The sequence below is a fragment of the Pocillopora damicornis genome, chromosome 9 (genome assembly GCF_964200805.1).
Source record: "Pocillopora damicornis chromosome 9, jaPocDami1.2, whole genome shotgun sequence".
NCBI lineage: Eukaryota > Metazoa > Cnidaria > Anthozoa > Scleractinia > Pocilloporidae > Pocillopora > Pocillopora damicornis.
Window position 1 is genome coordinate 694840 of NC_142678.1, and position 27875 is coordinate 722714.

The window sequence follows — 27875 nt, forward strand, 5'->3', positions numbered from 1 at the left end:
GCGTTTCCAGAGACTTCATTTTAGAGTAAAAGGTTATCTGTTCTTGCTACTGTTTGCAATGTGTCTTTTGCAATAAACTGAGCTTTGATTGTGACTTAGTACCCTTGGTTTACCTTAAAAAAATGATGGAGGACTTATCGTATCCAATTTTTCCAAGAAAAGGCTGTTGTTAGTGATAATTATTAACATTTCGAAAACCGAAGCGAAAGTCATGATCAGAGTCCAAGGAGGAGTTGTTTGTCTGACCTGTGAAAACTGATTGGTCAGTTTGGAGTGTTATTATTGACTGTTCGCCTCGAGTAGCGCGTGACTGTTACGATTGGTCAGTTTTAATCATTAGAAAAGTTAGGTCATTTTCTTCATTTTACTCGAATTTCATAACAGAGAAGTGATAAAAGTGGCACAAATTCAACTTACTCCTTTGTGGGGAAGCATGATATTGTGAACGGTTGTTTTGTAAATCTCGGCAAGCACAGAAACAGAATGTTGAGCCTGTGGATAAAGAAGTGCCCGTTAATTTTGTAGAAACAGGTATTTCGTGTCCATTCAGATTTGCAAAGCTCTTTCGTTCTCTGACGTTCTTGGACCTGTTTCGACCCTGGAGGATAAATGGCCATCAAAAACTTTTCCAGGAACTCAACGAATTGCTGGGAAGGGGGGAGGGGTGGGGAAGTGCACAAGTAGTCACCTTGGAGGGATAGAGAGGGGTAGCAGTTTTTCCTCTCACCTCGTGGTATGCTAACAGGATAAGCTCTCGTAACAGCAAGTTAGTAAGATCAAACCTTTTAAACGACGTGTAAGTATAGAAAACACATGAACTAACCTGCTGCCGAATGGTTTGGTTTGGTGAAACAATTTCCTTTACAAGATGTTGAGTGACTGAAGGCAGGACCTTTTCCCTCACTGTAGCAATATTTTTATCCTGAATCAAAATCGAAGCATGTTCGTGAAGTCAAACGTTGATAAACAGTCGGACAGATTACAATACGAGTCTTATCACCATCATTAAACTAAAACTTCAAATGTTCGCTTCTCTGAACGGATAATGTCTGATTAATAAATAGATTCCACGTTAAAATATATTGAATAATTCCATGTTGCTCTGGGTCCGTGCGGTAATAGATCACAGATGACGTCAGAATGTTGTAACAACACCAATGACACCCTAAGCTGTACCTCAGATACCACTCTTTAGTTCTCACCACATTTAGATGTCACCTGTGAGCTATTACTGAACAGACTGTTTGCTTCTCTGAAAAGATAGTTTCTGAAGAAAAATACATGAGCATCCATTGTTATCGTACCTCTCCAGCCTTGGGGGCATTACACTGTTTAAGAAGAGCCTCTAACGTCTGTTTAGCTCTGTCAACAGTACCAGCTGACACCTTAAAAGGAAAGAAAAAGACCAAAGACAAACCTTAAAAACTAAGCAGAGTCGTCTTTACCCTTACAACATCTAACAAAGCTGGAAGAATAAAACCGCCTCACAATATCTTAAAATGATACCAAAAGTTATCAACTCAAGGATGTTACCCTGATGTAACAGCAGATTCTCTTAACTAGTTTTCAAGGAAATAAATGAGTCAGAGGCGTATTAGAGAAAGGGGGGGGGACCCTAATAAGGGAGAAGGCTCATCGGAGAGGGAGAATTTATTTGAAAGGGAAGCTTCCCAGAGAGGGAGGGTTTGTCAAAGAGACGGCTCATAAGAGAAGGAGTATCATCAGGGAGGGGGTACATTGAAGAGAGAAGCTTGTCAGAGAGGAGTTCGTCGGAGGGGGGCTTATTAGACAGGGTCTAATTGGAGAGGGGGGTTAAATAGAGGGAGGTTATTTGAGAAGGGTTTTGTTAAAGAGGGGCTTATTAAAGAGGGGTTAATTGGGAAAAGGGCTTATTACAGAGGGGGTTAATCGGAGAGGGGAGCTTATGGAGAGGGGGCTTATGACAGAAGGAGCTTATGGAGAGGGAGGCTAAACAGAGAGGGGGTTCATTGAAAAGGGGGGCTTATTACAGAGGGGGCTTATAATAATCCTACAAACGAGGAGGAAGAAGAAAAAGTTAGGTGATGATTATCATGCACGATACACGACATTCTATGCAACACCTACTCACCTCGTTTGTGAGGTCCATCATTACAAAACACAATGCGTTAATGAAGTTCAGTTGATGCTCAATGATCCATTGAACAGGCATTTTCTGCATTAGGAAGTTGATGGCCGTGCAACTGAACAATAAACCAACAAATAAAATGTATTTTATTTGTCTGTTGAGCATGCCGATTAAGAAGTACAAGAATTAACAGAAACATCAAATTAAAGTTTGAAAAGTAAGGTATGCAACTTACCCTCCATTCTTTGCAAACCACGCCCTCTCGTAACAACATCCACATAGTTTTTCAGAAAGGTATTCAAACAAAGGTAGCCTTGCAGCCTACAAGATGACAAGATCGTCCCCTCAGTTTTTAATCAAAAAGCCAATATTCAAGTAGAATCTGCCACTTTCAGAACCCTAAAACGTCTGCCAAAGTAAGAGGGAGTAAGAAGATAGCCTGCAAACTGCCCTCACTATAAGCGCTTCGGCACGAACACTGCTCTTCCCGCAGAGAAACCCGCAGCCTGCAGCGCCAACACTAAGTTTTGCTTTATTCACACTATACTATCAGGTCAATACTAAAACGCCACTCACGGACAACATTTAGGCATCGAAACCTTTTAGGGAAATAACTAAAACACAAGTGTGGTTAAGACTTTGTTTACCGGTTTTTTTTCTTCTGCCACCATACTAACCTTGTATGGATCTCCTGTTATTGCGCTTGCAGTTTCAATCATGACAGCCACAGCCAATTCACCCACTTTGTAAAATTCCTTATCCTCCATCGACATTACTGCTGCTATAGCATCAACCATGGCATGTACGTCAATTCCTCGGCGATTCCTTGAAGATCCAGGAGCAAAAATTAATCAATCGATCATTTTCTTATTCCTTTTTTGGCAAAAATGCACCCGAAGCACTTTAACGATGAGTTGTCAGTTACCTTGCCTGAGTCTTGATCGGACACGGTCCGGCTTGTTGGACCACACCCACAATGGTGTAATGTCGCACAATTTGCGACACAAAAGGAACTGCCTCTGACTTTAATTCTTTTATTGTTCCAGATACTATGGGGAGAAAAATGCAAAATTTACATCATCTATCTCCATTACATGTAAGGTTTCCACGCCCCGTCAAACGGACGTGGCAGACCTAGCGGCCAAACACGACTCTTTCAACAATACATTAAGCAATAGATTGGATTCTGAATTTGTCCCGAGATAAATGTAAGTTACAAGTGATTACTTTCCAAGCTACTTTGGATAAAATATAAAGTCTGGCATTGCCTACTTACACAATGCACCAGTGATAGCTTGCTCAAACACTTTCTTCGATGGTTCATCCGGACAGGGTGGTACAGCTGTCTTGTTACAAATGGGAGGTTTTTCAGTTCTAAAGCTGAGAGGAAAAATAGACATCAGTAACGAGAGAATATTTCAGGGCAAAGCTGAAACCAAGGCATATATCATGTAGCTTAACTAGCTTAACTATCTAACCTATGCTAATAGTTTGGTGGTCTCATACCTCTTGTGTTGCAAGACTTGTTGAAATATCGCTTCAGTGTCTTCAAGAGACATTATGGCTATAAGAAAAGACTACAACAAAAAAGGGACGAGTGAATCCAATGACAAGTTCTCTAGCTAGCGACACTTACACGTAAATCTAAGGTAGTTTATCTTTATATTTGTTGAGTAAATGTGATTGCAAAAGGAGAGAGAAAGGAATGGATTAGGAAAAGAAGGGAAAAGAAGAAAGGGAAGGAGAGAGGAAGGGATGAAAAGCGAAGGGAAAGGAAATTAAGAGAAGAGGAAAACGGAATTGAGAAGAGAAGAATAGAAAAAGAAAATGGTACGAAGAGAAGAGATGAGAAGAGAAGGTAGGGAAGGGGAAACGAAGAAAAGTGGATAGAAGGGAAAGGAAGGGAAGAGAAGAGAAAGGGAAAGAACATTTTGAAAATTTAGAGCAGAATGCAGATTCTGTGTACTTCGCAAATTTCTGAGATCCAACTCACTGACAAGCGCCTGGACTCCCTCTGAACTAGGGTATCGAGGAAACATAAATTACCTGTACAACCAACCAAGCCTGCTTCCTGTAGAATACAGTGTGATCAATCTGCATTGGTGACTGCTGAGGAAGCGCCGCCATGTTGGGAGGAAGGGTCTTGAGTACTGTTAATGCTCTTTCGATTACCTACCACAGACAACAACATCAACATTTCATTATACGCTAAAGTAATCAGACCGCGCTTCAATTAAATGTCGTAAAACCAAAACCAAGGAATTACACCTGCCAGTAAGGAAAATTTCACATGGAGTAAACGGGAAATCAAAGCAAAGACAAGCACATTGCATGAACTACAAACAAATATGGTATCTTAAGCAAGTTGCAATTGCTTTTTCAGCAGAACCCGGTTAACCCAAACCCACGGTAACTCAAACACGATCTGGTTTCCCTTGAGCCCACTCGAACTCTGCTACCTTGAAATCATTTTTTGTTTCCCTTGGGAGTTTGAGTTAACAGGGTTCTACTTTAGTCTTGTATCGGATTGGCTGAGTGGGTGACACTGATTTTCTGTCTGACCAATCATAAAGCGGTGAAAGGCAAAAGGACACAATCAGGGATGAATTTTGATGCTCATTTAAAATTGCTTACTCTAACTTAAAAAGATTGAAATAAGTAATAAAATTATAAACAGCCACTTCTTCAACAGAAAACGAGTGCTTCAACACTTACAGCTGTCACGGGAAGTGAAACAGGATTAGTATTTTCTGGGTAAAATATTGATAGACATGGCCCCTTTGTTTCAGCGTTGTTATATTTTAGCTGGAAGAAAGAAAACAAAAATATTTTTTCAGTACGTGTTTGAAAGTGTCAGATGAGTAAATAGAAGAAAGATGGGAAACGTTGAGCTTTACAGTGGAACCTTTTACAAACGAGGGAATCTGTTAAACCAACCAACCTTTTGGGGTTCCTTCAACATTCTCCGATTACCGCCACCAAATTTACCCAAAACCCTGAAGGCAACATGAGCAATGCTGTCATGTGGATTTCGCAGTGTTTTCCATAGAGCCTGGAAAATCAAACGTTCGATTATTAAAACCTTTTGATATTCAGGGAGGACAAAGTAAGTAGAGAGCTACCTCAATCAAGAAAGAAAATTACATAAAACGAGGTGGATAATCAACAAACCTGAAAAAGCTCAGCCCTCACTGGCTGAATATGGTCGTACAGAAAATCTGGCTGAAGATTGTCAACACACAGCTCCAAAGTTCTCAGGCCCTGACAACATCACAAAGATCTTCATGTTACCATGTTGCAAATTTGAATCATTTTCCTTGCATAACTATGAATCCTGAAGTGCAATTTATCTTCCAAAATGTTTGTCATAAAATGTCGCCAAGAATTTTTCACTCAAATGATACAGTCATATTACTTTACTATATCAACTTTTCTTCCCAAAAATCTTTCCTTTCATACCAAATTCTGTATCGATTGGTATTAAAGTGCATTTCGATTGCATAAGGCAAAGGAATATCTCGCTAGGGGCAAAGGGTTTACACTGCAAAACTTTGGCACAAATGCTCGTAGTTCTGCATCTTAAGGGTGAGAGGTAACACAACTTTTCTTGACTTGAAACAATGCAAAATCGCGACAATCCCACATACGTTTGTCTCTTAGTTGAACCACACTTTATTATTATAGATAGGAAGCTTAGTACCTGACTGACAAGGGTCTGGGACCCATTCAGAGCAGACACCAAAGGATCCATGAGCATGGGTAGGTAGGGAAGAAGTGAGCTGAAACAACAAACAGGAATAAATCATTAGATTAAGAAGAAAAAGGGTCAAACTGATCTATCAGTTAAGAAAATAAACCGGTAGTTCACATAGCAGGCATCTTTTTGGCAGGCAAGTTCTAAATATTCCAATCATGTGTTTAAGCCTCTATATAGGATTGTTAAGATTGAGGAAAGCCTCGAGCAAATGAACCAGTAAAAAGGGGGTGGGGGGGGGGGGGAGGTCAGGATTTGAAGAAATAATGTTTTTGCTAGACCCTGTTTTCCTTCACTGTTTGTCACTCTCAATACCAGCTCTCTCTGGTACAATTTCATATTAACTTCGCATTTCATCTGATCTCACCTATCAAATATGGTAGCTTTATACATTGATCAGAAAATTTAACACTCTTTCACTAGAAATATAATCCCAAATGCGTTTTCTGAGCCTTAAAAATTAGTAAGCCAGTTTTCTGTTCTACCTCAGTCTGACAGGTACTGTGAGGCACAGCTCCACAAACAGATCTTTCATGTATTGACGATGAATTCCACTCTGAAGGTTGTTCAAACCTAAAAAAGGAATAAGAGTTGAAGGAAAAAAAGCCATAAGAGTCTGGAAGTTTGCAAAACAACAGTGAGAAAATGAATCTTAGGTTACCAGATAAACTGACCTTGTAGAAGGTTTGGTAAGAGAGGCAAAAACTCCTGATACAGCAAGTCATGACTTCCTAAAAATAAAATAACATCATAATCAACATTAATATTTTTCCCAACAGTATTTCTATAATAAGCAGAATTAAACACATAGTTTGATTGGTTTTTACTTATGACCCAGGAGAGGAAAGACAAAAAGATGTTGTCATCATTAAAACACTATACTTCTTTATCATGTAAACAAATACTGGTAGATTTCATGTTGCCATGGGTATGTTCAGTAAAAGATATGAGGAGACATCAAATTGTGGTTTGAACTTCAGTGACATACTTGGCTGTGCTACTTTCTTGTTCTTACCACATTTTGATAATCTATTAGAGCACAAATTCACAGCAGGCCAACTTGGGATCCATTTGTTAATCAGACAACCCAACAGGTTTAAAGTAAGTTCAGGACCCTAAGAAAACACTGTACAACTGTAAAGTTCAATTCCAAGAGTAAAAAATTGGCATTGATAATTATCATCAGTTTATAGGATTGCGATGTTTACCTCCTCCTATGGATCTAAACAGTGCTCTCAGCAACAGGAAGTAATTGTATGGCTCCTTAGAGGTGCAGGCAAGTTGCATGGATCGGTTCACAATCTCATGCAAGTGAGGCTACAAAAGAAAATCAAACAGTCAAGGTATTCAGTGATGTGGAAGTTACAGAACTGTTTGGAGCCAACCTCCAGAATTTTCAAAGTCCCAGACAACCTGTACTCATAAAATTGTCACCAGAAATTTTAGGAAAAGGTGAAAAGAATAATTTTTTAAAAATATTATTAATATTATCTCATTTTATTGAAATGTTTATCTCACTCTGATTTAAAACTGTGAACAATAGGTAAAAAATCTCCAATTATCCTTGCTCACCTGCAAGGATCATTGCTTTATATGATTTTCATGTGCAGGTAAAATAAAATTTACTTCTCAATAAATATTGATCAGTTTCCTCCCTAGGAAAGAAGAACCCTTCTAAAATTTGTTCCTAAAGCTAGTGGTAGTGCCAAACTAGAATCTGAGTGTCCTGGGTTCGAAACTGTCATAGCATGAGGCCTCTTTTCTGCAATTGCTAAAATTACAGCTCCCTTGCAAGGATCATTTTTTGCTTGATTTTCATGTGCAGGTCAGATGAAATTTACTTCATTAAAACTATAACAAATTACAGCTTCATTGGCAGATTTTGCTACAACAAACACTTTTACTCCTCATGGTAACCAAAACAGTTGGAAATTAGGGTGATGGTTACATTATTCAATAGTTCATGTACATGTACTCATGAGAACAAAGTTTTTGTTACATGGATGTGGCTTCACAAAGTTCCTCTCACCTTCAACATCTGTTCATTTTCAGATGCAAACAAAGAAACTGAACCAAACACCAACTTGAACAACTTCAGATATAAGTTAGAGCGCTCCATGTTTGCTAAAAAAGAACAATTCACAAAAGCATTAATATTGCTCAGATTTATCTTTCCTACGGTCATTTTTCTTCCTTAATTCTTTGGGTGTAGTAGTGTACCATGATTAATTTAAAAGTAATGGTCAATAAAATTTGAAAAAAAAAAAGAGAATTTCAAGTCCAGGATTGATACACTAAACAATTAGTTTGTTTTTGTTTCCTTCATTTACATGTAAAACTTACTTCCCATTTCATCCAGTCTGTCCAGAAGGAACCGTACAAGGATTGTAGCAAAAGTGGCTGAGGTGTTGGGATTGGCCAGAAAGGAATTTGGGATGATCTGAAAGACGACCACACATGCAAAATTACCCTTTAACTTTCATTTGAGAAGCGACCAGAAATTATTCCTTATCTAAAATATCACTACATTTTAAGCAAAGATGTGATGAGAAAAAAGACAATTGTCATCAAAGGGGTATTGCTCAATTGAATAACATTTTGTCAGAGCTACCAACATTATGAGAAATCTATGGAGAGAACAAGGGAGAAGTGGATTTTTTACAGTCCTGGACATTGAAAAGAGTTCTTTCTGTTCTTCTTCATGTTCAAATTGATTTTAATTAGTATATTCAAACTGTAAATGAACCATGAACCAGCAATTTGTTATATCACCCCATTCTTCCAACTTCTTTACTTTGAATTATTCTGGAGAAGCTTTGTGTAAGTTTGGTAATAATATCTAGCAATTTTAGCCATAGAAACACCTAATAATCAATGTCCCCCCCCCCCCTTCCGTAATTTTTAATTGGCTGTGATACTCTGACCTTTTCTCAGAGTATCACAGCCAATTAAACATGTATGGGAAGGGGGGAAAGCATGTTGTCATCCACATTCTCTTGCACATCAGCTTTGTGTAGGACCTCACTACATTGCACATAATTATACACAAATCATCGGTTTTCACCTGCAGAGCATAATTTGTGTGTATTCTCTCCACCAGATACTGAAAGAGGAATAAAACAGTCAGTTTAAAATTCATAAAACATCTGGACACCATTAAAAAAAAACCATGCACCTTTTTAAATATGATTTGCTGTTTGTTTAGTACAGTAAGTATTATCAAACATTACATATATACAGCTGTATCATCATTATCCCCACTTTGGGAAAGTATTTGTTATAATGCTAACAAAATTAACTACAAATCACACCCATGTGCTGTATCCACCTTCCTTGGAGAAGGCAAATTCTAGGCAAAGATTCAAAAATCAAATAAACAACAAACAGGATTTCAGGCCCCCATCAAAACCAGCTTGCAGCTGAACCGGACCAGCCTGGTAAAATATTGCCAATAATAATTGAATTTGTTTATGAGAGTTACAAATACCTTGATACTTGCAGTGAAGACCTCCTTGAAGGTAGATGTATTCATCATAGTAAACTACACAAGATACAGAAAAAAAAATCCTTACCAAGATAAGTTTTGGTCCCCTAACTGTTTTTAACTTCTTGAGTAAGAGCAAGATAACCATGACCCAGTGAAGATACACAATACAAGCACAAAGTACATTGTACTTACAACTCCTGCAAAGTGTTCCAAGATTTCCTTTTCTTCTTTCATTCTCACTTGCTGAGAACTGAATAGTAAACAAGGACATGTGATTCAGCCCTTTATACCCAAACATCAGTTTACATATTTTCTTTACATTTGCTAAAGGGTAAAAAAGGAGAATTTACTGAAAAATCCAGATCTTCCCAAGTTGGTGGTCACTTTGTTTATTCTTATAACCTTAATATTTGATTTTACTGTGATAATGTCAGGGGAATTAAGGTGCTAATCACTTTTTGAGGTTAAAGGGTTTTGTTAACAGAATCATAAATCCGAATAATTTCACGTCACAAACTGTAAAAACTTAACCCTTTAAGTCCTAGAGGTGATCAAAAAGAAATTTCTCCTGGCAATGTCAGTGCATTTTCAAGCAGGTGATAAGAAGAACAAGAAATATATTCTATGAGATACTGATTTAATGCCAAATTCTTCGAGCTAAAATGACAAGAAATGTATGGCACAAGGGCAGAAAGTGAGAAGAATTTATAACATACCTTGGAGGCCTGAGATAATACTGTCCATTAGGACTGATAGACACTTGATAAATATCTAAAGCCTGAAGGGCTAAAATTCAAAATTTAAGTGTGTCAGCAAATTTAATAAGCAGCTTCATGCTATGGAAACTGGGATAAGATTCTACAATGTGGGTCACTTGGTTTTGAACAAGTTAGCCTATGAACTACAACTATGGTACTACTAAAAAAGTATATTGACAGTCCCTTGAAACTCGCTTCCTGAAACTCAAGCCTTAATCTATTCCTAATTCTCAAAAGTTTTGAGAATCAAGGATCAAGTTCCAAGTCCAGATATTACTGGTAGAAGAAACTTCCTGCAGGGTCACACCCTGCCAAAACTTAAATCAATCAACTCTGTGCAGACACTGAATGTATCCCACAAGACCTTTACAGCCTCAAGCAGAACTGTATTGGATGGTGTCTTCAAGCCCTGAATGTCCAAGCTACAGCTTGAAGCACCTCTCTTTTTGATTCTCGAGCCTCAATTCCTGATATTTTTGAGGATCAAAGATCAAGTTTCAAGTCAAGATTGCCAACTTACTTTTGAGTAGTACTGTGGCTGGACCTGATTCATTCAACTTGTAGTTTGTAGCAGAGGACCATGTTTAGAATCTATATCCTTAAGCCATGGCTATAGGCCTACACTAAAAAAAGTCTACCCAGAACCCTATACTTATCCTCACCATATTTCAGAAGTCTTGTGAATAGATGTGTCTCCCATGGAAGGAATGTTTTATTGGCCTGAGCTGATGCAGGAGCATTGATATCATTTGCAGCTTTAAGAAAGTGAAACCAATATTGAGTCCTTAATATGGTGAAAGAACATTTATTGGGGGAAAGATGATGTTGTTACTAAGTGGATGACACAAGCATACTTAGGAAAAAGAACTCCAAGTGCTCTCAGTAGTCCTCAAAGTAGATTTCTGGAAACTTTCACATGAGATTTGAAATATTTGAAAGAAGGCTTAGCAAGGTGATAACTAGAGCCAACACTTAATATGTGCTTTGAATGTGCCATTTGTCATTAAACAGCAATGTTATAATGCCCTCACTCCTGTCTAGAAAACTGATAGAAAACATGTCATAATCTACACCAAGTGAAATATCTTACCTCCCATTACCTTGCGGGAACCTGCACCCCATGTGATTGTCTTAACTCCACACACAAGAGTCTTCACCATACTGCGACAGTCAGGAACAGAGAAGGCATTTGGGGGACTGGGACCCACTAAAATTTCAAGGAAAAGAACCATTTTGAACACATGTACAGTACATCAATATTTGTATGTTTTCTAGATGAAGAATAATTGTAAAAAAAAAATGTTATTTGAGAACAATAGCTTACCAGCTGAAGCGCCAGCCATTTTCTATCAGGAAACAAAGAAAAATAAAGATTATTTATTTTAACTAGTTATAACTCACCCCAAAAGAGGGAGGCTCGTTGCAATGATTATTACAAAATAACCCATCAAATATAAGATACCAGTAATAAAAAATATACTAATATTTAGAAAATCTTCCTGAATTTGATTTACTGAAGCTGGTAAAATGTAATTTCATGGCATTGATGTTTGTTAGCTTTTGAGTTACTTATTATCTCTGCATGTAAATACATGTAACTGTTTAAACCTTTGTCACATCTTGATCCTGTTTGTCTGAAGACTGGGTTTCAACTGCTGCTGAGGAGGAACTTGAAGCAGTGGAAGTTGAAGTTATGCTGGACACTGAGCTGCGATCAGCAGCTGTGCTTGTTGTTACAGATGGTATAACTGATGTTGATTGTGATGAAGACTGCTGCTGTGCTTGGACTTCACTCATTTGAGGGCTAAAAAAATTATTATCATTTGTGTCGTCAGATTTGATATGCAATTAGTTCGCTCAAAGAAACATTGTCCATTTCACATTGCCACAGCCCATTTGGTCTACAATTAGATCAAGCTAAGACAAAATAATTTTTGTTGAATAGTGAATTTCATAACATTTTAATTGATACATAGTTTATGGTGGCTATGCTTTATATAGCACAATAAAATTTTTTTTTGAAAAGACACCTACAAAGGTCTACTGTATCCTTTATGGAATTTAACTTTCCTCTAAAAAAAACTATGAACTTCTCAATGCAGTCTGGCCAAATTTCCATCAAAGTTCCAAAAGCACCATGAACTCTTGGATATGGAAATAAGGAAATATGGAAATCCTTCATTTTTATCATCATCATATTGTGACAATTGTTAAATGAATTGGTAAAATTGTAAAGTTCTGTTTTCTGATCTCATCTGATCTGATCTTCAGTTCTAATTAAGTCTACATGTTTGTAGTAATTGACAATCTCTTCAAAGAAAAGAACCAAACTCAAGATAAAGTACCATCTCTTGAAGATAGCTGGAACGTGATGCTTAGCAATTGATTGGAATTTTCTGACAAATACTTCAAGCATCCTCATAAGAATTTCACGTCCCTGAAAAAAAAAGAAATCAGTTAACAAAAATGCTATAATAGTAAAAAGAGGGAATCTTAAATTCATGTGTCTCAGCTGGTTTGTGAATATAAATTGTAAATGCAATGTCTTACAGTTCCTTGATCATCACTTTTCTGCTTGATACCCTCCACAAGGTTCAAAAGAAGCTAAGAAAAAAAATAAGGTTTGCAGTTAGGAGTCAACCCATGAAACCGCCTTTCCATTTTATCGAACTTTTGGTCAACCTGTTTGCATTTCCCTTACCTTCACTTCTACTAGCTTCTCCTCTCACCCTTTCCCTTCAGTTTTTGTCCAGTCTCCTCTCATTTCCTTGTTTCTCTTCTCCTTTCTTCCAATCCAATCATCTCTTGTCATCTCTTCACATCTCATTTCTTCCCTTCTCTTCATTTCTTATCTCTTCACTTCCTTTCTCTTCTCTGCTATGTGCAGTATGGCCACCTACTTTACACCCTCTATACTTTACTCATCATTGCCTCTTTGTTTGTCGAGCTGCCTACAGCACTTAAAGTCCAACTACTATGATTCCTGGCAGCATGAACCACCTCACACTAGAGTATCATCAAGACTAAATACTATGCTATCTATAATGTACACTTTAGATTACCACCCAACCCCTGACAAGAGCTTGTTAATAACTACAGAATACGCCAGTATACTTAGCACCAATCTATTCCCCAGGTAAAATGATGCATTTGATCTGTGCTTTGCAATTTTTACTCACCTTGCATGACATGGTTTGAATGCTGACAGGAAGTGAGTCATCATGTACATTCTTGGAGAACATATGAACTGCCAGTGACAGGTGAGGTAAGGGAAGGTGAGTACGAACATGGTGAACCAAATCAGCCAGGGTACTGTATGCCAATGGACGTAACGACTCTTTAGTGGTCCAACCTTTACCAATCAGGACTTCCTCATCAAATAGTTGATCAATGTGAGGTACAAACCCTGTGGAGGAATTTGAGATCTCAGCTAAATGTAATGGAGCGACAGGAAAGTTTACATGTTTAAGGCCACTATTGGCCCATAACAACTGCTGCTTAACCCTGTGTTACCAGGCAGCATTTTGTCATGTCACCCCAATAAATAACTCCAGGGTGAAGAATAAAATGTCTTGTCCTGTGTTCCCTGAGAGAATCAGACTCAGTTTTGTCTCTATAAAACCTGCTTACTTTTTCGAAGATCTGTGGCCAGAATATGTCTTGCAGCAATCAGCAGTTCTTTTCTGAGGTGAGCAACTTCCTGTGGGCAATAGCGCAGCAGACCCAGCATTCCTCCTACCATGTTCTGTGAATATGTGTTGACCATATCTTGATAAATTCTGATGATGTATGCCAAAAATGACAGTGTTTTGATCTGCGCTGCTACAAAATCAACATACACCTCCTTGTTGAACGTGGGAGATTTTCTAAAGAATAGAAAATGAATAAAAGATGATCAGTATCCACATAAGACTACCATTGAGTTGTTAACAACACTCAAGTGACCACAGAAGATTACAGCTTTACAGCTTTTGGAGCTGCATGATTGTTTTCAGTAACATTCAGAGTATATTTCATACATTCACTGCTGTGCATCTGTAGTGTAGTTGTACATATGTGGGTAGTCATCAAAAGATGCCACATCTAAAAAACCTGGGCAAAGTCATCGCCAATTTCTAGTGAAAGGGTGGATAGTGAAAAGCTGTTAATGAACTTTTGTGAAACATTTATTTTCGCCCTCTGTTTCACAATGGAATACATAACAATCTGATTGGAAAATCCAACAGACTTTTAGAAGTCACTTATAGTACTGTCAGTAGTGCTTTTTCCATGAAAGTATCCTTTTGGTAATGAGTTGTCTCTCTTGATTACCATTTGAAAACATAATATATATGTACATGTATTCAACTACTGTCAACGGCAGCTCTCCTTTATTGAATTACGCTAACCTGGACAATTTTTCAGGACTACCTTTGCCTAAACAATCATGCTATCTGGCCAACTACACTGTATCACTTCTAGGTTGAAACTTGATATGATAATCAGAGTAACACAGATTGTTACCTTGCTGTAAGAGAGGGTTGTAGAATAATGGTATTCATGATCAATGGGATGAAGTCTGCTACAACACTGTGGACATTCTGTTTGTATAACTGCATAAAGGAAATGATGACAGATAAATCAATACAATCGCACTTCATAGGCATGACAAACGCAGAAAAAAACCCAAGCTAACACATCATTTAACATAACTATTAATAACTACAAACATTTACCTGGTACATGAGCACAACAATGATGGGTAACTCAGCCAGTACTTTGAGTGAATTCACTGCCTTTGGAATTAATGTCTGAAGGAAAAGTATATTTGCTGTTAATTCATTACAAGTCATGTATAACAAATTGTTATGCGCTGATCAATTTTGGGGCTTCTTCACCCCTCCCCTAAATGTCCTCCCCAATTTTTTCATAAAAGGCAACATCATCAACCATGACTTTATGCACATTGACCAAGCTTTAAAATCTAGACCTTGTGTACCTTTTCTTCTAAGCCTTTTGCTTACAAAAGTAAACTACTTACCCTAAAACAACCCCATAATTATTCAAAGATAAAACAATTGTTTTCCACTAGAAAGGCTTGACAGTTCAGGTTCATATTCCCCACTACTAGGACATGGGCAAGGTCAAATGCCCATGGATTGCCGTGGGGGGGGCGGGGGGAGAGGGGAAGGGGGAGGGAGAGAACCTTGAAGCTTCAAATTGATCAGGGCATTACTTGATCATAAGAATGCATACAGCAAATATGAAATTTTACTCAGTATATTATGTGCACTTCCTGAATTATGTGTTTCAATAATAATGATATTGTAAGATAAACCAACAAACCTGTTGTCCACTTTTACCACCCCCCGCATCCCCACTGTTCAGGGGGGAGGTGGTGGGGGTAGCTCCACTGTTGATCCCAGGGGTGGTAGTGGTAGTTGCAGTTGTAGCATTCCCCTCTGGTAAAAAGCCGGTAGCTGATATAGGAACTACATCAAAAAATTGTTTCTGCAAGCAAATAAATATGCAATCCGATGATCATTAATCATCACTCATGTCTCAGCCAATATCCACATGATAATTGACCTCCAATTTATCAGTTAGTTTTGTTACCCTCTTCTTATTACTGGTTTGAGTGCAATTAGAAATAAAATATGAAGGATGAAAATTTATAAGTATGACAAATGAAAAATAATTTTTGATAAATAATTGAAAATAAAATCACTAACATAATGTAACATTGTACATTTCATACCACATTTGTTGGTAGATCTTTGTAAATTGTCTTCACAAACTGTAGAAAGTGTTGTATCTGTAGCAAAAGAAATTCACCAAAATTGTGATCAGACATGTAGCTTCCTGCAAATGTCATGTAAATTAACTGTTACATTGCACAGAAGAGAGAGCCTTGAGCAAAATTGAATGTTACTCAGTGTAAACATGCAGGTATACAAATTTATGGAGTGACTTGCCTCAGATTGTAAAGGTGGTCGGAACTGTTTGTGGAGCTCAATAATGATCCTCAAACACACCAATACATTCTCTTCATTTTCAATCTGCATGAGAGAAAAGACTATCATTCATTGCGCATATAACCAAAACAAAGAATGATGAATATCTTTAACAATTACATTTTTTGGATATATGCTTTACACCATGACCTACTTACCTCCAGTAGATGAAACATCAAAGACAATATGGACTGAAAGGGAAGAAAAAAGCTCAAATAACTATTGATATGGCTAGTTAATTGTATAATCAAATTTAATTGCTGAAGCATACTTCATATTCCCATTTTGCTTGCTGATGAAAATTCATTGTGTTTAAATATTAAAGTAGTTGGAACGTCTGGAAAGCAATCAAGAATCTACAATCTACAATCAATGTATACTGTGAGCACCTCTTGCAAACACATGAAGTTTGTGCTCTCTAAAGTTCCTATATACTTTATACTTTGCAGTTAACCCTTTAACTCCCAGATCAAATTTGTTATTCTCCTTACTGTCACCACACAATTCTTATAATGTTAGTTCAGAGAATTTAGTATTGGATCAACTAATTATCCCCAAATTGATTTTTTCTTTATTCTCATCACTTATCTGGTTGATATTTTATTAATATTGTTAGGAGAAATTCTGTCTTGGTCACTCATGGGCATTAAAGGGTTGAAGGCATGTCCATGCAGGTCTATGAAAACTTAGAACATACCTGGAAATGAGGTCTAAGATGTTCATTGGTAGGTATACGATGCAGAATCTCAAGTAAAAGTTTTCTCAGTTGCTAAAAAAGAAGGTGTCAAAAACATATAAGGACACTGTGAAACTCTATTTAACCACTTTGTTACAAACATTGTGACTCTTACTGCAAAACTCAGAAAACTGTTGAAAGTTTGACTTGATCTGACTGGCCAATCATGTACTGACTGAGTGAAGAAGCTCTTGTTGATTAAGACAATTCTCCTTGTTAGAACAATAGAAAATGTATGGAGAATAGTGTCGACACTAAACATTCTAACGTTAGGGCATTGAAGGTTTACATGTCAGTGTACCTGTGTAGGAACTTCAGTAACAAAATGTGGCTCTCCTGTGAAAACAAAAAAAAATACAAGTACTTAATAATAATAATAATAATAATAGTTAATCTTTATTGAGGATGCCAACATCACAGAAAGAGTGGTTTACAGAAGGGTCCTCTAAAGGTAACTACAAATCAATATAATTACGTAAAAATGTAAATATAAATACAATCGAAAAATAAAACAGAAAAACATACATTATATTAAAAAATTAACACTAATTTAATTAAGCTAGTGCTGCATTAAAAAAAAAAAAAAACAAAAACAAAAAAAAAAACTTGTAGCTGAAGATGCTGAATATAGCTTTCTATGCAAGGAAATGTGCACACTATAAAAGAAAATCTTACCATCTCTAAGATACTGTATAAATCTTGGTATTGAATGCTCCAAGAATGCTGTATAACTTGTAGACTGGACAATTGTCTGAAAAAGTCAAATGCGATTCTGATGAATTCATGTAAGTTTTACTACAAGTGACATGCTATCCCCTATGGCTTGTGAATGTATAATGCAACATATAAATGGTTGTTCTTAAACATTCCCTTGTTAGTACTTGTTAAGTCTACAGTACATGAAACTTAACAAAAATGCAAACCAAAAGGTACAAACCTCAAAGTTTTCACTGATTTCTTGTGCAGCCTTCAATTTTTTATCTTCAGCTTTAAATAATAACACAAAGTAAGAATGTAAGTTTACTACTACAATGTAAGTAGAAAACAAGTGAAAAAATTTTGGCAAAAATTGACCTTTGTAAGTCTCTAACAACCATGATGTGTTTCACTCAGCAAGTAGAAAATGACACTTCATTCTGTGAAGATTTCAGAGATACACAGATCAACCTACAGTAGTACTTACGAACAGAGGCTTCTGTAAGAATGTTAGTGTATGTCGTAAACATCTTGATGATGTTTGCTGGTCCAGCCTCCTGTGGAGATGTGACAGAGGCAGGGCTTGCAGATGCTGCCATCTTGTCCACTGTAAAAACAGGAGAGTGATATTACAAAAATGTGTTTGCTCAACATAATTTTGATGATAAATAAATACAAATGTAGAGTAACCATCAACTGAATTAAAGATTTAAGGTATCAATTAAAGATTGTGACATCTTGACTAAATAAATGGCTTGTCTTTGCCATACCATAAGGTGACTGGGCACCTGACCTGATAAATAAGAGTTGAATTAATGTTATCCTTGGTAAGTACATGTATATACACTGTAGCTTGACTCTACCATCTATAGTAACTCCAAATCTCGAGACATACAGTTTAACATTAAATTTAATAAACAAAATGGTTACATTTTGGATTTGCTGGAGCTCATGGAGCAACTGCTTCAGTACACCCACTAACAGACCATGAAATTATTAACATACAGCATGATGGTGTTAACCCTTTCATTCTCAAGATCTAAATGTCATTTCTCTCCACTGTCTTCTGCACATGTCTCAATAGATTCTCCTTTAAGAATTTTCTGTTAAACCAAATCATATTCTCTTGTTGTCATCTTTCTTCCTTCCCATCCCCTTTCTGCTTCAAATGTATAGAAATCGTGAGAAGAAGTTCCTTTTTCGGCTTTAGCATTATTTTGAGCAAAAGGGTTAACTTAATAAAGTTAGCATTTGATCTCATGACCGTGAAAATGTGACAGATTAGAAATCAACCGTGTACCAATCTTACTCATTGTGGATCTAACACACTTAAAACATACTTTCCAGCATTAATCTCTATGCATGATTAAGAGTTGTAAGAAGTAAGACAACGATCAATCATTTACAGACGAACTTGGCATTACATGTCATATAGACACAATTTGGAATTCTATTTGTGATTTTTACGAGGATTGTGCTGTCTTCCTTGTGAAAAAATCATATGCGAAGGTTCCAAAATATAGAAAATACTTAAGTAATTTTAATGTATCGTATAGATCTGATCAAGTTGAAAATCTATGCACACTGCCACTTTGGAATCCATAACTGCTAAGCTAAACAAACAGCACGATGCGTCAAGCTAGCATTTTTCAGACAAAAGCTGAATAAATCATTTCAGTCCACCTTTGGAATACTGATAAATAGCCAAAGTACAAAATAAAACAGTTAATACCTCAGCAGAAACAAACTGATCAAATTATGAAAGCTTTTCTCCGTGGGAACTGAGCACAGACGAACTCCATCTTTGTTCCCGATCTCACCCTATTAGTGTAATTTACATGAAGATGTCTCTTCTACAAGACCTTCCTTTTGGAAGGTCTTTAAATGCGCTTGCGCTATGCGCTAAAGTTCACGCCGCTGCCAGATAATTCGCTGGCGTCAAACTTACAGTCAAAACTTTTCGCCGGCGAAAGGCAACTTACTTCGTTATATTTTCCAATTTTCCAAGAAGCATGGCTAAAAATAAAAGGAAAAGGAAACTTAAGGAACAGGACTTCCAGAAGGTGAAGTTTAAGGTTGGAAAGAAACTTAAACCTGCGGAGAATGCCACAGACTCTTCATTTAAATCAAGAGGGATCTTCGTTCCAGCTCAGCTTCTTACACTCGACAGTGTGCCAACAAATCAAAGGAACCAGACCATGAAGGTACAAGAATCTCGACTTTACTTTTCTGGTGTAAGGATGTACAATAACGTAAATCTTACGGGCTCGGTCACATCTCATTTCTGACTTATGGGTGACGTTTAGTTTTGCACGTGGCTGCACAGGTACCCCAAACTGCTCGAGCCTAGTATGCAGTCGCATTATGAACAAAATGATTCTGAAAAAGTTTTGAATTTCCGTAACATAAACATTTGCATATTTAAGGTGGTGCCATAAGCTGGGGTGACCTGTGGTGGCCGTTTTTATAATTCTGATAACTACATGTAATTTACAAGGAAATGTCGAGTGGCTTAAGGGGAGAATTAGCTGTCAGATCTTGGGAATAAAGGATTGATAAAGGGGATAGGTTTCCTAAGTATTAAAGTTCTTAACCTGGTTTATCCTCTGCTCATTCCATAGGATTTACTTGCCCAAGTGGGTCATTACAGTGTGAACACAAGGCAGCAAGCACTAGCAGGTCTTAAGGATCTGTTCCAACATCACGAGAATCTCCTACACGAAAATCTTGGAATTGTGATCAAAAGAATTTGCGAGAAAATGACTGATAGTGACCCATCAGTCCGACAGTCACTTCTCCTGTTACTCTGTTTCATATTCCCACTAGTATCACAAGAAAAGATGGTACCATTTGCTGCACTAGTGATTGCTCATTTAAGTTGTGCTATGACGCACATTTATGATGACATACAACATGATTCACTTGGATTTCTTGAGCTTTGTCTTTGTTATTTTCCTAATCTAATGGTTGGAAGCTCTTCACAGCTGATTCAAAACTTTGTGGGTATGATTTCACGTCAGAACATTCCAGGTACAAAGCAGTCAAAAGGGCCACAACATAAAGTTGGAAAAGGACTTGCTGTGAATCCAAAGGGGAAACTTTCTTCTCTAAGGTCACGTCTCAAAATTCTACAGCAATTATTGGCATTGTTGAAAGCCCTGGAATCTTCTTCCAATTCCAATCCATTATCATCAGCAAACCTGGTTGAGTTAGCAAGTAAAAAACCAACAATTAATTTTGACAAGAAAAAGCCAACTCGAATCCAGGTTTTAGAACATTCCGTTGAAGAACCAACTTTACACTCCTTCACTTTTGATAGCGGCACAGCAACTACAGCATTAAACACAGAAAGTAAAAACAATATTTTAACCGATAGACAGATGGTAAAGGATTTCATGGAAGTAATTGTACCTTTATTACTGGAATGTTGGATAGAGTGTAGTCCTGCTCAAATGACAACTGCACTACCTAACAGTATGGTATCTTCCTCATCTATTGATGTTATGTTGGCTGTGACAGAAATTCTTAAAATTGTCTTCAAAGCAGCCCAGGAAAAACAGACAAACGCTAAAGTCTCTGAAATACACAAACCTGGAGACGACTTACTGGATGTTTATTTCAAAGACATCAATCAGCATTTGATGAGTTTCTTTCCATTTTCAGTCTTGGATACACCAGTGGTGAAGAGAGGAAGGAGAAAACTAGGAAAGGCTCCTCAGCAAGCTATGGGTGAGAACTCCAATGCCCCTGTGCAAACCCTAAACCTGAAAATGTGTGAAATCATGATGCTATTTGTAAAGAATGGCCCTGCTGTGCAGAAGAACTATCGTACTGTAGTCCACAGGCTGGAAGAGTTTGTCATTGAATCACTAGAGTTCAAAGCATCAGGGGGTGCTGCAGGCCAACAGTTTCAGACAGAACAAGTGGAGAGTCTGGTCACATTTGCTCATCAGATTCTTGAATATCACTGCAGTTGTATAAAAATGGGTATTGCAAGCAAACCAGGAGAACTTCTTCATGCAGCATTCAATTTGTATCAGTCAAGTCACATTAAGTCTGGGACTAAAAGAGTGTTGATCAATTTTTTAGCAAGTCTTGTTTTCCAAGAGAACATGGATTTTTCAGAGTAAGTTTTTATTTGGTTAGTTATTGTAGATGCCTTTTTTTTCTGACAAATACAGGTCTACACTTGTACTGGTGCATATGAAATAAACAATATATTGACCTGTGGATTAGGTAAAGGGGGTAAGTTTCTTAAGAAATTGTGGTGCTGGGTCAGTAGGGGAGTCTTACAAGATACAGGTAATTAGTTGATAATATACTGTAGAGTAAATTGGTCACCCTAAAGAGTTTCTTAGGCCAACATTTTGCGGGTTAGCCTTAGGTCAGAGCAAATTGGACAATTAGGACTTACTCTGAGGAAGGGCTTATACTACAGTTGTGGCTTTAGAATCTCTTTCTAGTGGCCACTTCACATTATCAACTCAGTTGATAAAACCTACATTGTAATTATCTAGTAATAAGCCCCACTTCAGAACTTACTTATCTGGGAGGCACTACATCAATCCTAGTGTTAACCTGAATTTCTACATACATCTTTTTCTTTCTTGTGATTTCCCATTCTTCTGTCATGCTAAAGTGATTGATAAAACAATCTTTCATAACAGGCTTTTTGAGGTGCAGGAACTTGTTGAGAAATGGCTGCTTGGATTGCCTGGCCTGTTAGTGCAATTGAAGGAGGCCACCCCTGGCCTGATAGAACTTGTTTTAAGAGTCATGAAAAAGGCAGTTGTGCAAGGTGTCCTACAATCAGATGACAAAGTCTTGTCTCAGCTGGCCATGTTCTTCTGTAAGTGTTCAGACAGCACACAATTTTATCTCTGATTTTGCTATGTGATCATGCAGTGAGTATACTCTTAAGAACAACCATTTTCTTTATTCTCGTCACCCTAATGTGTGATTCTGGGGTGGCATTCTAAGGAGAAATTAGTTGCTCATCACTCTTGGCAGTTGAATGGTTAACCCTTTAACTCTCATAAGTGACCAAGACAGAATTTCTCCCTGCAATTTCCACACAATATTGTGCAGACTACCGATGAGAATAAAGAATAATATCAATTCAGGGATTATTAGTTGATCCAATACCAAATTCTCCAAGTTAACATCATGAGAATTGTATAGCAGACAGTAAAGAGAATTACTAATGAGATCTTAAGAGTGAAAGGGTTAAGGATCCCCTTAACACCTAAGAATGCCATGAAACTGATACAGATAGTTTTACCTTTTAACTTACATTTATTTTTTCATTAGCCAAGGACAAAGGTTCATTTTCAAAACTGAGAGGAGGGATTCAACGCTTGGCAGTGGAGCTATTGTTTCACCTCCCATCATTGGATGATCAGTTGTTGGCAAACGTTGTATCATGTTGTCATGGAGAACAAGTTGATGTGGCAGTAATTCAATACCTTCTCCAAGTCTTGATTTACAGGTTTGTAAACATGGGACAAAATTTCTTTGACTTCTGAGAAAATAACTTATAGCATTTTATTTAGACAGCAGTGTTCTCAATGGAGCATAATCAAGAGGCACGACCTTCAGCTCAGACCTGTAGATCTGGAGTCTGTTTTGTTCGATATCAGTCCACTGCATTTTTCACACTTGTAGATGTAATTGTCATGCAGTTTAGTTTATATATCTGATCAGTCTATACAGATCACGTTTGTGTATGAATTTACAGGTCTCCAAGTTATGAAGGTGCTGTGTCTCACCCTGCTGCATTCACCTTTGAAGCATACTTGAGTGCCCTTCTTGGTATAGCAATAGGTAGGTGGTAATTTGGGTTGATTCAGATTCCCTGCACTACAAAACCTGTTTTGATAACTCTGCTCCCCTCCCTCCCTCCCTCCCTTCTACCCTTCAATTAGCAACCTGGTCCAATAACTATAATTTATTATACTGATATGCCTTATTCAGCATACATGTAGCATTACCTAGAGGCAGGGGGGGGGGGGGAGGGGGAGGAGTATTTCAAGAGATTCTGATGTCAAGAGTGTTCTTCAGCTTGAAGATCATCTTCATCTCAATATGTGTTGTCCATAACTGTAGACTGGCTGTGATCTTGCACATAAAGAACAGCCTGTTGTTGTTTTCTCTGCAGGATATTCCAAATACCAACTCAGTGATTACCAAGATGTGAATAACCAGGCTGAAACTTGTGAGGTCACTGATTTCATGTAAGGAGAATTTGGGCTCTCGGAGCAATTTCCAACTGAGTGTCAAAAATAATCCATGATTACATTGGTTTTGCTCTTCTTTGCTCCTTGATTGGCCAGAAAACTCACACCACTCTCTCACACTTTTGGTTGAGTTTATGCAAGTTCTCATTGGCTCCTACAGGAAATTTCCCTTCTCCTGATTGGCTGCAATGCTTACTTTGGTATTGGTTTTACAATATTCAATCCAACAGCACTCTATCAGTTAACAAACCCAATCTGAGTATTTATCATGTTACTCATACCAGCCATTTAGAGAAATTCTTTTTTGTTCTGTAGAGGCTGCCCTTTTTCTATTTTACATAAAAACAAAGGACAGGAGGTTGATGAAGCTAACTTGTGGCAGAGCCAACAAAGGAAGTTGCAGGTAAATTGTAATGATCAGCTTGTACAGTACCTGCCAGTTTTATTTAAGCCAGTACCCTTTGACTCCTGACACTGACCAACATCTAATTTCTCCTCACAATATCACCCCAGAGTGAAACACAAAAATCACGAGAATAAGGGAAATGATCACCAACTAAAGAAGTCTTGATTGTTTTAAAACAAACTCTCCTTGTCAGTACCTTAGGAAGTGTATAGAGAACAGTATTGAGAATATGCATACTGATGTTAGGGCGTAAAAGGTAATGGTGATTTACCTTTTTTTCTTTGAATTCTTAGGCAGTTTTCCAGTGTTTCAAACACTGTCCATTCAGCACTTTGCTACGGCTCGTGAGCCAAGAATTGGAACAGCTTCTGGTATGATTCCATGTTTTCTCTTGATTAATAAAGTCGTGCCATGTTTTAAAGAAGATTTCGTCCAGAAAAACGTAGTAAAGCTTACTACATAGGATGGGTTTTTTTTTTTTTAAGATTATTACATTTTATAAGATTTATTATTATTTCAATTAATGGTTTACTCATTCATCTTCAGCTTGATTATAAAGTTCTCCCCTTGAGTGCCGTACACAGTATTTTGTGCGTAATGAGATGGTATGTGTTTAAACCCGAACAAATTTTATATTAATGTGTTATTTGTTGAGGAAACTTTCGTTTACATTTACTATAACGAACATCATAACATTTAGAGATTGCCACACTAGACCGCAGCTATTCTCCTTGACAGTAAGTACATACGCAAGAGTAATTTTTCTCGTCTGGAATTGATGTCTGGGAAAGAAGTCTTACAATGCACTCTTTATTTCTAAAGATCTAGCCTCAGAAAAAAATGTCTCTTTTGTGTTTTCCAGGCGCGTGGCAAGAAAACCCCAAAATGACGCCTAGACCTAAAGCAAGCGCAAGGCGAAGGTCGTGTCACTTGCCAGAGCAGGATTGCGCGCTCATCTCCTCCCATCCTTAGCCCTCTTCCCCACTCATACCCCCTCCGTCCTTTTTGTCTCCGTTTTCCTCTTCGCCCTACCCTCGACCAGGGATCCTTTTCACAGGGAAAAGATCCCATTGAAAGTTCTCGTTTCTATTGGATGTAATACGGATTCGTTTTTCTTTCTAATTACCAATGCTTTAAATTAATCTTATTTCTAGTGTGATGCAATTAGCTTCAGACACCAGCTCTGCAGACGGAAATTGCCCTTTTCCAACCTTTTTGTTGCTATCTCTGACGCATTTGACGCTGGTTTGTTTGAAGCACTGCACGAGGAGATCTTTTTCATGCAGTGAGCAGAAACCAAGGAGCGAGGATTTGTTTGTCGAAGTTGTGGAGTTGTTATGTGCAGTGCCGCAAATGATCCTGGAGATATTGTCGCATCTGGTGGCAGTCCTTTCAGGTACGAAACTATCAGAGTTTGGGACCAGGCCCTCGTTATTAGCACCGCTGGACGCGCGTTTCTCCGCCCGCGGGAGAAGAAAACGAGTAGGGAAGAGATTTGCCGGGGGTCTGGCACTAATAATTATCAGTGCCAAACCGCCTCCAGACCTCTCCCCGGCTCGCGTTACTCAAGGCCTCATGCTTGACTGCAGTGAAGAGGCGCTCGAGTGTGCTATGGAGCGTTAAGCAGATGAGCCTGGAAACGAGTAACAAAAGCGTGAGACCTTTAGAACAGGGAGACTAGTATCCCAGGCTCTGCTCCTCGTTTTCTCTTCACCTCCTTTATTTTCATCAAGCGCTCAAAAATACCACCAGGTACGCAGGCTAGAAACTGGCATACCTTTACAATTAACAAATGAATTTCTACGGGCGTGGTCTTGAATTTAAAACACAGTGATACACCCTTTGTCACCCTTTATTTTGTAACCGTAGAGAGAGGGCGTGCTTTTTCGTCTACCAGAATATTTATAGGCCTTTAATTGGTGAAATTTTTAGGTTTTACATCAGATGATTCAGAGTGTGTAATGGAGACCTGCGCTGTTATACTCACCAAGCTGTTCAGCTGTAAAGTGCGAAAGATTCTTCTTCAGTCACCTGACCATGTACATCTTTTGGTTCAGCGTGTCTTGGTATGTCATTGGTGGAAATCTTTTATAGCTTAATTTAAAGACGCAGTGAAACGAACGAAACTGAGGACTAAGCCGAGAGGACCTTACTCTCCTCAGTCCCCTCTCCTTTCCTTGTTTAGAAAGATACATAATTTACTCAAAATGAGCTGGAGAGAAACGGGGCAGTGTACGGAGAGAAAATTTAAATCGATTTTCCATCACGTACTTGAAAGCTTCGAGAGAATCGGAACATCGTCCCGAGTGTTTGGTTAATTTTTCCTATGATATAAATCAGTGATTCTCACAGGACTCTATTTTTGCCTCTACAGAACAGAGACAATTCAAGTACTCTCCGCAAACAGTGTTTTGCAGATCTACAATATCAGTATTCCTTATTCAAAGCAGAGGCTGGCCAAACCAACGCTCTGTCGACCTGCACGGATATGTGATAACAAAATACAATAACAGTATTTGCATTCTATTTATGTTGGATTGACAGAGCAATTTTCAATTGACATTCGCCTCTAATCCGGAGTCATATTGGTTTTGGTATGCTGCGCATGCGTCCCCCCAACTAATCAGCGGCATAAATAGATCGAATCGGACACACGCGTTTTCCCGCACCTAGGGCAATTTTATCGTTTTTACTTTGGAGTTTCATTGGCTCCGTGTGGTATTCTTCTTCGTTCTGATTGGCTGTTGTAATATTACGTTGGTTTTGGTTTTTCGGCACTAGTCGGAATGCTTTCTTATCGGTGATGTTGGACTGGTTTTCTTCAAATGTGGCACAGCAGATCAAAGAGGTCGCTTATCCAGTATCTGTAGTTTGTTGTTGATGAACCCCGGGACAATCCTGGGACAAAAAAAAAAGGTTCCTTAGTTAGAAGATTCCCTTGAACAAAGGACACCGATTAGAAAAGGTTACACAGAGGAGCCTTCACTCGAGGGACTCTCTTCGGGCCGAAGAAAGTGTGCCCTAACAGAGGTACCCCCTTCATAATAGGGAACACATACACAGGTTAAATTACCATTTTTTATCCTAGAATTGAGGTGACCGCTTGTGTTTAGGTTCTCAGAAGAGAGAACTCGTTGTATTGGGTTGTTCGAAACAAGTTGTCCATAGTTTGTCGAATGTGATACCTTAATTTCCACGGCGTTCTTTGAGATGGGAAAAATCCTATCCAAGAGAAGTAGCTTATCGTTAGTTATTATGCGTGCAGGTGTTTTAAAAACGCGCTACGTTTCAATATCTTCATGATATCACCTTCAAGTGAAGATTGAAAACAACAGAAAGGTTGACATAAGCTAGTAAGGTGTCAAATAGTTTTGTACGGAAGAACAAACGACGAATGGTGTATTATAAAGAAACAGTTGATTGACTTGGATGATTGAACACCTAAGTTTGTGAGTAAAACAAATTATCCTGCTCGAAAGGAGTCTGTTTTGAGTTCGGTGTCCGCGCGAACGTGATAAATGAAATATTTTGACTAAACAATGCAAGCAGGTGTCTTGCTAGATTATGTAGAATGAGATATCTGAGGAGACCTAGTTAAAATAGATTAAATTGTCGTTTTTTTTTGAAAAAATTCCTAGCCGTCATTGTGTGTTTACATGGGATACTGCTATTAGTTGAGATGTTAGAGATTTTAATTTTTTA

The 27875-nt window shown here is 38.0% G+C and overlaps 2 protein-coding genes across 3 annotated transcripts in view; one reads left to right on the plus strand and one right to left on the minus strand.

The window, feature by feature from the left end:
* Positions 1-19391, minus strand: part of LOC113685710 (transformation/transcription domain-associated protein) — a 71986-nt gene extending 52595 nt beyond the window's left edge. For both annotated transcript variants that reach the window (XM_089181859.1, XM_089181858.1), the window contains exons 1-43: positions 19264-19391; positions 18019-18138; positions 17773-17822; positions 17511-17586; positions 17137-17171; positions 16797-16868; positions 16258-16290; positions 16061-16144; positions 15844-15900; positions 15432-15596; positions 14822-14896; positions 14610-14698; positions 13737-13972; positions 13286-13512; positions 12657-12710; positions 12452-12543; positions 11715-11910; positions 11431-11452; positions 11197-11313; positions 10769-10861; positions 10065-10134; positions 9541-9598; positions 9349-9402; positions 8926-8964; positions 8205-8301; positions 7891-7985; positions 7070-7178; positions 6536-6592; positions 6347-6434; positions 5808-5886; positions 5279-5368; positions 5049-5159; positions 4823-4912; positions 4154-4279; positions 3614-3684; positions 3384-3487; positions 3033-3156; positions 2785-2932; positions 2343-2428; positions 2111-2222; positions 1305-1385; positions 824-922; positions 418-492 (exon numbers count right to left, since the gene is read on the minus strand). In XM_089181859.1, coding sequence (XP_089037985.1) covers positions 418-492; positions 824-922; positions 1305-1385; positions 2111-2222; positions 2343-2428; positions 2785-2932; positions 3033-3156; positions 3384-3487; positions 3614-3684; positions 4154-4279; positions 4823-4912; positions 5049-5159; positions 5279-5368; positions 5808-5886; positions 6347-6434; positions 6536-6592; positions 7070-7178; positions 7891-7985; positions 8205-8301; positions 8926-8964; positions 9349-9402; positions 9541-9598; positions 10065-10134; positions 10769-10861; positions 11197-11313; positions 11431-11452; positions 11715-11910; positions 12452-12543; positions 12657-12710; positions 13286-13512; positions 13737-13972; positions 14610-14698; positions 14822-14896; positions 15432-15596; positions 15844-15900; positions 16061-16144; positions 16258-16290; positions 16797-16868; positions 17137-17171; positions 17511-17586; positions 17773-17822; positions 18019-18130 — 3948 coding nt within the window. In that variant the 5' untranslated portion in view covers positions 18131-18138; positions 19264-19391. The remainder of the gene's footprint in view (positions 1-417; positions 493-823; positions 923-1304; positions 1386-2110; positions 2223-2342; positions 2429-2784; positions 2933-3032; positions 3157-3383; positions 3488-3613; positions 3685-4153; positions 4280-4822; positions 4913-5048; positions 5160-5278; positions 5369-5807; positions 5887-6346; positions 6435-6535; positions 6593-7069; positions 7179-7890; positions 7986-8204; positions 8302-8925; positions 8965-9348; positions 9403-9540; positions 9599-10064; positions 10135-10768; positions 10862-11196; positions 11314-11430; positions 11453-11714; positions 11911-12451; positions 12544-12656; positions 12711-13285; positions 13513-13736; positions 13973-14609; positions 14699-14821; positions 14897-15431; positions 15597-15843; positions 15901-16060; positions 16145-16257; positions 16291-16796; positions 16869-17136; positions 17172-17510; positions 17587-17772; positions 17823-18018; positions 18139-19263) is intronic.
* Positions 19392-19444: 53 nt separating this feature from the next.
* On the plus strand, positions 19445-27804 carry LOC113685745 (testis-expressed protein 10). The gene is made up of 12 exons (XM_027203288.2): positions 19445-19735; positions 20153-21657; positions 22199-22380; positions 22842-23019; positions 23269-23354; positions 23689-23764; positions 24083-24170; positions 24467-24544; positions 24720-24778; positions 25328-25569; positions 26106-26239; positions 26548-27804. The coding sequence occupies exons 1-12, from the start codon at positions 19544-19546 to the stop codon at positions 26665-26667; spliced, it is 2940 nt and encodes a 979-aa protein (XP_027059089.2). The 5' UTR covers positions 19445-19543; the 3' UTR covers positions 26668-27804.
* Positions 27805-27875: the final 71 nt, after the last annotated feature.